At 38.1% G+C, this 12305-nt stretch overlaps 3 protein-coding genes across 7 annotated transcripts in view; 1 reads left to right on the plus strand and 2 right to left on the minus strand.

Annotated features, from left to right (window-relative positions):
• Positions 1-151, minus strand: part of LOC136261842 (helicase POLQ-like) — an 85488-nt gene extending 85337 nt beyond the window's left edge. For all 3 annotated transcript variants that reach the window (XR_010704033.1, XM_066055921.1, XM_066055920.1), the window contains exon 1: positions 1-151. Coding sequence is in view for 2 of the 3 variants with exons in the window: in XM_066055921.1 (XP_065911993.1) it covers positions 1-42 (42 nt within the window). In the remaining variant the exon portion in view is untranslated.
• On the plus strand, positions 148-10142 carry LOC136261845 (protein mono-ADP-ribosyltransferase PARP16-like). Its single transcript, XM_066055926.1, has 5 exons — positions 148-350; positions 5175-5312; positions 5362-5565; positions 9739-9848; positions 9904-10142. Exons 1-5 carry the CDS (start codon positions 186-188, stop codon positions 9920-9922), a joined length of 636 nt encoding a protein of 211 aa, XP_065911998.1. The 5' UTR covers positions 148-185; the 3' UTR covers positions 9923-10142.
• Positions 9945-12305, minus strand: part of LOC136261844 (tRNA-uridine aminocarboxypropyltransferase 2-like) — a 13697-nt gene continuing 11336 nt past the window's right edge. Inside the window, exons 6-8 of one of the 3 annotated variants that reach the window (XM_066055923.1) lie at positions 10589-10797; positions 10517-10533; positions 9945-10189 (exon numbers count right to left, since the gene is read on the minus strand). In XM_066055923.1, the coding sequence (XP_065911995.1) occupies positions 10026-10189; positions 10517-10533; positions 10589-10797 (390 nt within the window). In that variant the 3' untranslated portion in view covers positions 9945-10025. Of the gene's footprint in view, positions 10534-10584; positions 10798-12305 lie in introns of all 3 variants that reach the window. The other 2 variants (XM_066055925.1, XM_066055924.1) reach the window with 2 other exon arrangements.

Consider the following 12305-nt stretch of genomic DNA (forward strand, 5'->3'; position numbering starts at 1 on the left):
CTTTTTAAAGAGTGGCCTTTTCTTTACATTTCGTGTTGACATTCAGAACAGTTGTAGCTCAACAAACGTCACGTATCATCTAAAGCGGGAGTGCTATTATTTTCCAACCTTCAAAAACTTGTGCAGGTGATACTTAGCTAGCGCCTCCAGATCAATTATTATCATGTTACAAAGTGCGCTTTTAAATGGACAATAGTGAGGTTGTATCGTTGTTGGACAAAGATCCGTTGTCAACTGACCTTCTTGTGAGTTTTTTGTGGGCAGCAGCCACGAACTACAAACACGATACGTTAGTCAGGCCATTCCCCCCGCAGTATCTTAAAGGTGAACACAAAGATATTGAATTATTGGTAAGCTTATGTTTGTTTGTTTTTGTGGGGAGCCAATTCTACATGATGACACTTCTCTAACTGTCGTTGATAAACAGAAATACTTAGGAGTAACTTTTGACAGTAGGCTAACTTGGTCCTCACATATTTCAAAGATTTGTGGGAGCATGTCATATTATCTGATGTTAGTCAACTCTCAGTATTTACCTTCACCATAGTAAAGACGTTGATAGGATCCTTAGTCTTTTCACGATACACTTATGCCTTACCTGTGTGGGGACCTGCTATTAGCAAGGACTCTATGTCTCTGTTGCAACGCATGCAAAATAGAGCTGTGCGTATGACTTGTGGTTTGCAGAAGTATGACCATGTGTCACAGTATAGAGCAACCCTTGGATGGCTTCCCATGTCTGAGTTTGTAAAGCAACTATTCTCACCATGTTTGGTCAACACTATCTTGGTGAAGGTATCTTACTTCAGCCACCAATAGACTTTGGTCATAAACATTCCTACAGAACTACATGTTCACCTTGGTTTGCAGGCATTTTTCGATTTACAAAGAACTTCAGTCAGCGCTTCTTTCGACATCAGGCTACATTGTGGTGGAATTCACTGTCACCTAACTTATTTGATGACATTGCTAATTTTCATGATGGTCTGCTCAAGTACCTACATGACTTGTCTTGAATTGTTCTTTTGTAATTTAATAATAATAGTTATTTATTTATGTTTGTTGAATGTAGTTTTGTTTGCTGTGTACTATGTATTGTGTACTATGTGTTGTGTACTATGTATTGTGTATTATGTGTTGTGTACTATGTGTTGTGTACTATGTATTGTGTATTATGTGTTGTGTACTATGTATTGTGTATTATGTGTTGTGTATTATGTGTTGTGTACTATGTGTTGTGTATTATGTGTAATCCAGTATGGAAGAACAGCCTTGCCGAGTACTGCAAGTTTAAATAATAAATCAATCAATCAATCACATTATGCAGGCTCAGCCTTTTGTGCTATCCTCGTCTTTTGACAGAAATTGATAACTTGTTATGTAAACGTCACGCTGCTGGAAATTTCATTTATTACTTCCTTGTTTTCCATAACCTTGCCAATGAAACTAGATTAGCAGTTTTGCGTCATTGCCCGCATGCTTTTGATTCACCCGCATGGAATTTCATTATTGGTATTTCAGATCGAAATACTCTAATAGAGCAGTCACTTTTATTTTAATAGAGCAATCAGCTATACTCTAATGAAAATATCACTTGCTTATGAGTTACAGAAATAGCTGAATATTCTAATAACGTACTTTAGCTATTTAATGCAAGAGTAATCAATGTAGATCTCAATGTTTTTGACAGAAATCTTCATGTTTGGGATGTGTGTTGTGCTTTTGAAAAATAATGAATAAGAACCGTCCGCCTGCATCCTTTTTTCAAAAATTTGAGCGAGAAACTGGTAATCAAGTTTCATTGGCCTGACTACGATGCCATGCATCGAAATGCGAATCTCGGTGCGAATTTTGTTTTATTTTCCATAATAATGTGCCATAATAGCATCAGCTCATAGAAACACTGGTATGACCACAATTAAACCCATTAACGTAGCTGTCAAAAATTTTACCACAGAAGTTAATGGCTATGCACAAATCTTTGTAATTATTCGTAAATAATATTATTGTTCACTAAACTGTCCAGTGTCCGCCACTGCAAGTCCAGCAAATTCTTGGTTAGATTCGGTGGCCGCTTGATATTGACACTTTCATCAGCTGCATTTGTTAACCACACTCATGAACAATGATTGGATACCTGTGCACACTGTATATTGCTCAAATAGCTAGCCTTCTTCAGTCATTCTCTTCATCCTTCCGCTGTCCCAGTGAACTGTGCCAAGATCTCAAATAAATGTGTTAACTCAACATTGATCGCTAAAAATTGTTGGTTGTAGTTGAGTACAATAGATACTAGTTCTCTCACTGTCATCATGGCATTTCAGGTTTTGTTAATCGCTTACTTCTCGATTGCAACTCCAGATTCATACATTAAACCAGTAAAAGCACGCATATGCTCATGGCCTCATGCACTATGGAAAATCACTCAAGTGTGGTCTTGAGCAGAATATAGCAGTCAGGATATATTTATCAACCTCATGCTATATCACTCACACAGTGCTTTAGTTTGAAGAGCAATCAGCTAGAGAGGGCACACAGTTATTTCATATTCAGGCTGATCAAAGTGCTGACAAGTACTGTATTTGTACAATATACTGTATGGCCAATTGTCCACATAACTGTATTGCTTGTACTGTATGAGCAATACAGTACAGTTATGCGGATATTTGGGCAAATACAATATAGTTATCATTATGTTATAGTTAAAGCACTGCTGCTTGTGTGTACAGAAAATACAGCACAAGGAGGCATGTTGAGAGGCTAAAACAGCACTAGGTGAAACCAAGTGCTGTATTTGCTAGAGGTATACCAATAATCGGATCGGCTAAAATATCGGCCACCGATATGAGCTTTTTACCAATGTCGGTACAGAACAGTAGGAGGACTGATATTGTTACCGATATTTATACAGCAGCAATAGTTTGTACATAAATGGATTATATATTGGTTTTCCGTTATCCATGTGACTGTTTAGTGCCAGTGGTTTATTGTTTACTCTACAATAAGTGTTGCGCTATCTATGGCAAGTGTTGCACTTTGAGAAGCCATATAAACACGCACTCGCAGCGCGACCACTTTCCATGCATAGCTCACACTTTACAATTGGCAGTCAACAAAGGTCTGAAGGTAGCAAGAGTGCAGAGAATTATTGCACGTTGCAAGGCAATTGTCAGCCATTTCAAGAGATCAACAAAAGAGACCTACAAGTTACGAGAAAAGCAAGAGTTGTTAAAGTTGTCACAACAGCTTGTTCAAGATTGTGTAACACGCTGGGGTAGCACACTTTCTATGTTACAGAGACTGGTTGACAACAAACGGCTATTTCAGCAGTGTTGGTGGAAGGGAAGGACAGGCATTTGATGTTGGAAAGCGGTGATTGGGAAGTTGTTGAAATGCTAGTAGAGCTACTGAAGCCATTCCAGCAAACTACCACTGTTATGGGAGCTGTTAGATATCCCACATTAAGCACTGTTAAGCCTCTGCTCTATAAGTTACTTACTAAAACACTGAAGATAACTCAAGGAGACTCTGCTACTTCTAAGGCGGTAAAGCAGGAGATTAAGAAAGACCTGGATGATAGGTATCACAAGCCAGCTGTGGAGAGGATAATCAATATGGCTACTTTCCTAGATCCAAGATATAAGGAACTACCATTTCTTGACTCCTATAGCAAGCGAGAAATTGTAGACATGGTAGAAGAGGAGTTGATTTCTTTGGAATCTGATGGTACAAATCAAGAAATGAGAACTGATGAAGTTGTGGATGATAATGATTTAGATCCACCAGTGAGCAAGAAAAAGAAGGGATCAATTTCTAAATTGATAGGAGACTTGTTTGAAGGGCAGAACAGCTCTGGATCTTCTACTTGCAAAGCATCAAAGGAATTAGAGCTCTACAGGGCTGAACAGCCTGTGAAGGACCTTGATTCAGATCCTCTAACATGGTGAAAATTAAGACAGTCAGTGTATCCCCTGTTGTGTCAGCTATTCAAAGCTGTATATTGCTTTGTAGCAACCAGTGTACCTTCAGAAAGGTTATTCAGCTCATCAGGGAATATCATTTCAAGCAGCAGGAGTCGTCTAACCCCTGAACATGCTGACCAACTAATTTTCCTTTTGAAAACAAAGCTTAACTAATTACCTGACAGCCAGTGACAGGTGACAAAGTTTTAATGGTTTTTAAAACAGTTTATACTTCAAAACTTCAGACTTGTACTCTTTAAAATTGTTAATTTGTTACATGATGTTACAAACAATATAGCAACTGTAATAATGTTATAGTTGGATGCAGTGGCTTGCCGTTGGTTGATAAGTGATGACGTTTTACCTGTAGATAGATATAATACACATACAACCAACTGAACAAAGTGGCTTATGTCGTGACATGTGACATGAAAATTTCTATATCGTGACACCCCTATTTACTACTAAACTCTTTCTTGGTTCTATGAGTGATCATTCTTAGTGATTTGTTTGAATAATCTTGTTAACAAATGAGACCTAAATCTTGCTGCCTGTATTCAACTAAAGAAATATATCCAGGTCGTTCCCAATACTATCTATGCCCCTGTAATATGACAGTTCAACCACCCATACCACTGTATGCACACATCTTATTGCTAGAAGAATGGGATCATCTATTTTCTTCATGAAGCTACCTAGTGTGCATTTTTACCTGTATAACATGTTATTATTACTTAATGTATTGTTTCCTGACTTGTATCATAGTATAGCAGCGTAGCCCCCAAAATTGGCAATATTGTGCACTGTTTCATAAAACCATGAAACCTTCCACATAAGTAGTACTCCTCATGACATGTAATTTCAGATATAGTGCCATTGCTGAGTTGACCTTTGGTGACCTTTATGGCCATTTTTGTACAGAAAATTGATTATTTTTGTCTTTAACTCCCTGAGGCAGTAATTCTATTTGTAAAGTTCATAACAATATACCCAGATAAAAGGTGAAATTCAATATTGTGGCTTGATTTTCAAAAAAAAATTACCAGAGAGCCATAACCCCAGCTCCTGCATGCTGATCATGGTGCAGTGCAATCTATGTGGATGGCCACACAAATTTCAATTGGGTGGCCATCATGGCCACACATGTGTTTTTGGTTATTTCCTGCATCTAGCCATAAGCTCTGTGTTATATAACAATATGTTCTGCTGCAGGTAACAGATGTCTCATCCATCCCAACTATAACAGACATTACACAGGGAAGAAAGCCACTCAGTGCTATCTGCAGGAAACTATTAGAGTGGATATTGAAGGATAGCCGTTGGTCCCTGGTATATCATCCTCCTTCAAAAGTCAGTCAGTAAATCATTTTATCAACTCAAAAACTATCCCACTTTGTAGTTTAGTGATATCATGTCTTTAACTGGAGCAGCCAGTTATTCAGTTAAACCACAACACATTTTTGAAGTTGTCTACTCAGCAGATGCTAATCACAAGTTTGGCCAGTTGGAGTTGCTACATGGCAAGATACACGCTTACCACGGTAGCAGAGTTGAAAACTTTCACTCCATTTTACACAACGGGTTATTGGGACATATGAATAAAGTGAGAGCAGTACCAATAAACTATGTGTCTTTGTTGTTGAATGATTTCTCTAGCAGTAAAAATCTGCAGCCACTTCTCAGCCTGCCTCATTTAAGTGACCATGTCAAGTAGGTCCCAAACATAGCTAAGGTGTACTTCATGACCTCATTAATAAGACCACCTCATTATAGTGACCATGTCAAGTAGGTCCCAAACATAACTAAGGTGTACTTCATGACCTCATTAATAAGACCACCTCATTATAGTGACCATGTCAAGTAGGTCCCAAACATAGCTAAGGTGTACTTCATGACCTCATTAATAAGACCACCTCATTATAGTGACCATGTCAAGTAGGTCCAAACATAGCTAAGGTGTACTTCATGACCTCATTAATAAGACCACCTCATTATAGTGACCATGTCAAGTAGGTCCCCAAAATAGCTAAGATGTACTTCATGACCTCATTAATAAGACCACCTCATTATAGTGACCATGTCAAGTAGGTCCCAAACTTAGCTAAGGCATACTTCATGACCTCATTAATAAGACCACCTCATTATAGTGACCATGTCAAGTAGGTCCCAAACATAGCTAAGGTGTACTTCATGACCTCATTAATAAGACCACCTCATTATAGTGACCATGTCAAGTAGGTCCCAAACATAGCTAAGATGTACTTCATGACCTCATTAATAAGACCACCTCATTATAGTGACCATGTCAAGTAGGTCCCAAACATAGCTAAGATGTACTTCATGACCTCATTAATAAGACCACCTCATTATAGTGACCATGTCAAGTAGGTCCCAAACATAGCTAAGGTGTACTTCATGACCTCATTAATAAGACCACCTCATTATAGTGACCATGTCAAGTAGGTCCCAAACATAGCTAAGATGTACTTCATGACCTCATTAATAAGACCACCTCATTATAGTGACCATGTCAAGTAGGTCCCAAACATAGCTAAAGTGACCTCTTTAATAAGACCACCTCATTATAGTGGCCATGTCAAGTAGATCCCAAATATAGCTAAGGTGTACTTCATGACCTCATTAATAAGACCACCTCATTATAGTGACCATGTCAAGTAGGTCCCAAATATAGCCAAGGTGTACTTCATGACCTCATTAATAAGACCACCTCATTATAGTGACCATGTCAAGTAGGTCCCAAACATAGCTAAAGTGACCTCTTTAATAAGACCACCTCATTATAGTGGCCATGTCAAGTAGGTCCCAAATATAGCTAAGGTGTACTTCGTGACCTCATTAATAAGACCACCTCATTATAGTGACCATGTCAAGTAGGTCCCAAATATAGCTAAGATGTACTTCATGACCTCATTAATAAGACCACCTCATTATAGTGACCATGTCAAGTAGGTCCCAAACATAGCTAAAGTGACCTCTTTAATAAGACCACCTCATTATAGTGGCCATGTCAAGTAGGTCCCAAATATAGCTAAGGTGTACTTCATGACCTCATTAATAAGACCACCTCATTATAGTGACCATGTCAAGTAGGTCCCAAATATAGCCAAGGTGTACTTCATGACCTCATTAATAAGACCACCTCATTATAGTGACCATGTCAAGTAGGTCCCAAACATAGCTAAGATGTACTTCATGACCTCATTAATAAGACCACCTCATTATAGTGACCATGTCAAGTAGGTCCCAAACATAGCTAAAGTGACCTCTTTAATAAGACCACCTCATTATAGTGGCCATGTCAAGTAGGTCCCAAATATAGCTAAGGTGTACTTCGTGACCTCATTAATAAGACCACCTCATTATAGTGACCATGTCAAGTAGGTCCCAAATATAGCTAAGGTGTACTTCATGACCTCATTAATAAGACCACCTCATTATAGTGATCATGTCAAGTAGGTCCCAAACATAGCTAAAGTGACCTCATTAATAAGACCACCTCATTATAGTGGCCATGTCAAGTAGGTCCCAAACATAGCTAAAGTGACCTCATTAATAAGACCACCTCATTATAGTGACCATGTCAAGTAGGTCCCAAACATAGCTAAAGTGACCTCATTAATAAGACCACCTCATTATAGTGACCATGTCAAGTAGGTCCCAAACATAGCTAAAGTGACCTCATTAATAAGACCACCTCATTATAGTGACCATGTCAAGTAGGTCCCAAATATAGCTAAGGTGTACTTCATGACCTCATTAATAAGACCACCTCATTATAGTGACCATGTCAAGTAGGTCCCAAATATAGCCAAGGTGTACTTCATGACCTCATTAATAAGACCACCTCATTATAGTGATCATGTCAAGTAGGTCCCAAACATAGCTAAGATGTACTTCATGACCTCATTAATAAGACCACCTCATTATAGTGACCATGTCAAGTAGGTCCCAAACATAGCTAAAGTGACCTCTTTAATAAGACCACCTCATTATAGTGATCATGTCAAGTAGGTCCCAAACATAGCTAAAGTGACCTCTTTAATAAGACCACCTCATTATAGTGATCATGTCAAGTAGGTCCCAAACATAGCTAAAGTGACCTCATTAATAAGACCACCTCATTATAGTGATCATGTCAAGTAGGTCCCAAACATAGCTAAAGTGACCTCATTAATAAGACCACCTCATTATAGTGGCCATGTCAAGTAGGTCCCAAACATAGCTAAAGTGACCTCATTAATAAGACCACCTCATTATAGTGATCATGTCAAGTAGGTCCCAAACATAGCTAAAGTGACCTCATTAATAAGACCACCTCATTATAGTGGCCATGTCAAGTAGGTCCCAAACATAGCTAAAGTGACCTCATTAATAAGACCACCTCATTATAGTGACCATGTCAAGTAGGTCCCAAATATAGCCAAGGTGTACTTCATGACCTCATTAATAAGACCACCTCATTATAGTGATCATGTCAAGTAGGTCCCAAACATAGCTAAAGTGACCTCATTAATAAGACCACCTCATTATAGTGGCCATGTCAAGTAGGTCCCAAACATAGCTAAAGTGACCTCTTTAATAAGACCACCTCATTATAGTGATCATGTCAAGTAGGTCCCAAACATAGCTAAAGTGACCTCATTAATAAGACCACCTCATTATAGTGGCCATGTCAAGTAGGTCCCAAACATAGCTAAAGTGACCTCTTTAATAAGACCACCTCATTATAGTGACCATGTCAAGTAGGTCCCAAACATAGCTAAAGTGACCTCATTAATAAGACCACCTCATTATAGTGATCATGTCAAGTAGGTCCCAAACATAGCTAAAGTGACCTCATTAATAAGACCACCTCATTATAGTGGCCATGTCAAGTAGGTCCCAAACATAGCTAAAGTGACCTCTTTAATAAGACCACCTCATTATAGTGGCCATGTCAAGTAGGTCCCAAACATAGCTAAAGTGACCTCATTAATAAGACCACCTCATTATAGTGACCATGTCAAGTAGGTCCCAAACATAGCTAAAGTGACCTCATTAATAAGACCACCTCATTATAGTGATCATGTCAAGTAGGTCCCAAACATAGCTAAAGTGACCTCATTAATAAGACCACCTCATTATAGTGACCATGTCAAGTAGGTCCCAAACATAGCTAAAGTGACCTCTTTAATAAGACCACCTCATTATAGTGACCATGTCAAGTAGGTCCCAAACATAGCTAAAGTGACCTCATTAATAAGACCACCTCATTATAGTGACCATGTCAAGTAGGTCCCAAACATAGCTAAAGTGACCTCTTTAATAAGACCACCTCATTATAGTGACCATGTCAAGTAGGTCCCAAACATAGCTAAAGTGACCTCATTAATAAGACCACCTCATTATAGTGATCATGTCAAGTAGGTCCCAAACATAGCTAAAGTGACCTCATTAATAAGACCACCTCATTATAGTGACCATGTCAAGTAGGTCCCAAACATAGCTAAAGTGACCTCATTAATAAGACCACCTCATTATAGTGACCATGTCAAGTAGGTCCCAAACATAGCTAAAGTGACCTCATTAATAAGACCACCTCATTATAGTGACCATGTCAAGTAGGTCCCAAACATAGCTAAAGTGACCTCATTAATAAGACCACCGTGTATGTCTAGTACCTAGGTAACTCAATTACTATATGGTAACAATTAATGTGCTGGCCAGGTGAATATTTTATTGGTTAGTATAATAAAGTACTTGTATATTTTATTAGACATCTTTGTTTGGGGAAGGAACATATTTGTCAAGTGATTTAATAGTTGCCATGACATTTAGTCCATCTGGCAACATCTGGCGAAATAGCAGCTTTTCTGTCCCAATCAGGTTAGCATACAACAACACTATTATTGTCTCATGCTGTGTATGCCACAAAGTACAGTTGTGCTGCATTCAGTTAACATCTCATGACTAAAGACCTTATCCAACATTGTTAGTGTGAACTTGACATTTCAATACTTGTAATGTTTTTAATAGTGTTGTGGCTGTATGTGAAGTAATAAATCACCCAGACGTTCGCTGCTCTGTCCCCGGCAGAGACCATGCAACTAACAAAACTGGTTCCAGTGTTGGGGGGAGTGTTCCAGATAAATATTTTATTGTGACAAACAACGAACATGTAAGAGTCAAACACATCTTAGTCTTTGAGACCAGCAGCAGCAGCCAAACTAAACAGAGAAGGTATGCTAGCAATAGTTATAACATATTTGTGCACTTCTTGTCTTAATACAGGTACAAACATAATTGGATTATACAAAATAAGTTCTTAATTTCAATTATTGCTTATGGCATCTTGTTACTATTAATCGGCATGTGGAGGTCTCAGTATTTTAGTCAGTTGTATAGAAAGTTTATAAGCTAGTCAAAATGTGTACATATCCTGACTATACAGAAACATCTGAAAAGATTAATAAATTACATATAAAATACAATGGGTTTAGCGGGTGTTAATTAGGATTTAGGGGGTATGACATCTTTAGTTTTATCTTGCTCACCCAAGGTAGTTTCATTTCTGAAAACAACACATTCTTAAGACATCAACAGGATTATTATTATGACTGACTGACTTGTACTCCTTGCTGTGATGAACTACAGCTCCATGTTCTAACTGATAGTGGCACAATAGCCTCATTGGTTGTACCAATATGTCAAATAACTGTGGACTAGCCTCCAGCCATCTCAGGGTGTAGGCTATAGACTCCAGTGTTGATAAACTAGCTTCAGTTGGTTGAGTTCTAATGACATATTCACTAGTAGCAGTATCACTGAGTTTAACCTGTACAAATATGATCACAACTTCATCATTCAGGAATGGTGCACATTTGCCCCACCCAAAGGTCTGGTCCATATCAAGACTCACAGTAATGAGTGATGTGACCAAGAAAGTAAAAAGTGCCCGCCTCTAATAAGCACAAGCCATCATTACTGTGAGTTAATATTAATTTTACATGTAGTTACGGTTTTGTGATCCTCAATACGATAGTTTCATACCTCAGCTCACACACACACACGCACGCACGCACGCACGCACGCACGCACGCACACACACACACACACACACTTGTACCCATACTTGTACCCATACTTGTACCCATACTAAGTCACTTAGAAAGTAGGGCAATTCTTTTGTTCAGCCAGTTAGTCATAGTTTTCTTCATCCCTAAATCTAAATTATGAAGCCATATGATTATTCTCTATCAACACATTACTACAATAATTGTTTTATCTACATTGGAAAGTACAAGTGGTAACCAGGTATTTTGGCAGATTTTCCATCAAGTTGACTATTCAAAATACTGAACTGAACACAACTGACTTCATTCGAATGCAGTGCAAAAGTTTCAAATAAATATGACAATTGTACAAGTGAACAGTAAATTTATTTGGATACTAAGATTGGATGTCATCAAGAGGCTGGTGTGGAAGAGGCAACTGACAAGTGTATCAGATTAATAACGCTTTTCAGAGCATATACTCTGTCACAGTTACACAATGAAAATAGTTTTTAAAATTATTTGAATCATTTCCCTACTATGTCTTCGATTACTGTGTAACTTTTTGTTGCCACCCTAATACCCATTTTCCCTTGTTCCACCTCCTTCAGAGGCTCCATCCTTCGGAAGTGAGACTTACCAACTTGAAAGTGCCTATTAATGATAATGGAGATGAATCCTTCAGTAAAATGTGTTCATTATCTCCCTGAAGCATTACAAAACAGCTTAGTCTTTATTTGAAGTTAATAGGTGATTTCATTCCAATATTACACATGAGTTTAGAGTAATTTACCTACCCATGGGCAATTTACATCCCAAGGGTAGGTAAACTCACTGAATTTTGCAGCTAATAAAAGCGATCGTAACTTCAAAATGGAATTACCTATTAGCTTTAATAAAAACCAAGTTGTTTCATTCAATAGACCTTTACTCTGGTACCATGTTTTAACATGTCAATTAATGCCTTAGAGAGATCAAGACAGAAATGGTCAAATTCTGTGCAAAAATGGCCATAAAAGTCACCAAAGGTCAAATCTGTGATGGCACTATATCGAAAAATACATGTCATTAGGAGTACTATTTTTTATGTGGAAAGTTTCATGCTTTTATGAAAAAGTGCATGATTTGGACACTATACCACCCTATTTTGCTATTGTACAACAATCAAAAAAAAAAAAAGACACCAAAGTTGTATGACTTACTTCTCTCTCATCATCTTCGAGCTGTGGTACCGTGGTGAAAAGTGCGTGGATAACGAACAGTACCAGTAAAGGTTTGTCCTCTTTCAACT

The sequence above is a fragment of the Dysidea avara genome, chromosome 7 (genome assembly GCF_963678975.1).
Source record: "Dysidea avara chromosome 7, odDysAvar1.4, whole genome shotgun sequence".
NCBI classification, from domain to species: domain Eukaryota; kingdom Metazoa; phylum Porifera; class Demospongiae; order Dictyoceratida; family Dysideidae; genus Dysidea; species Dysidea avara.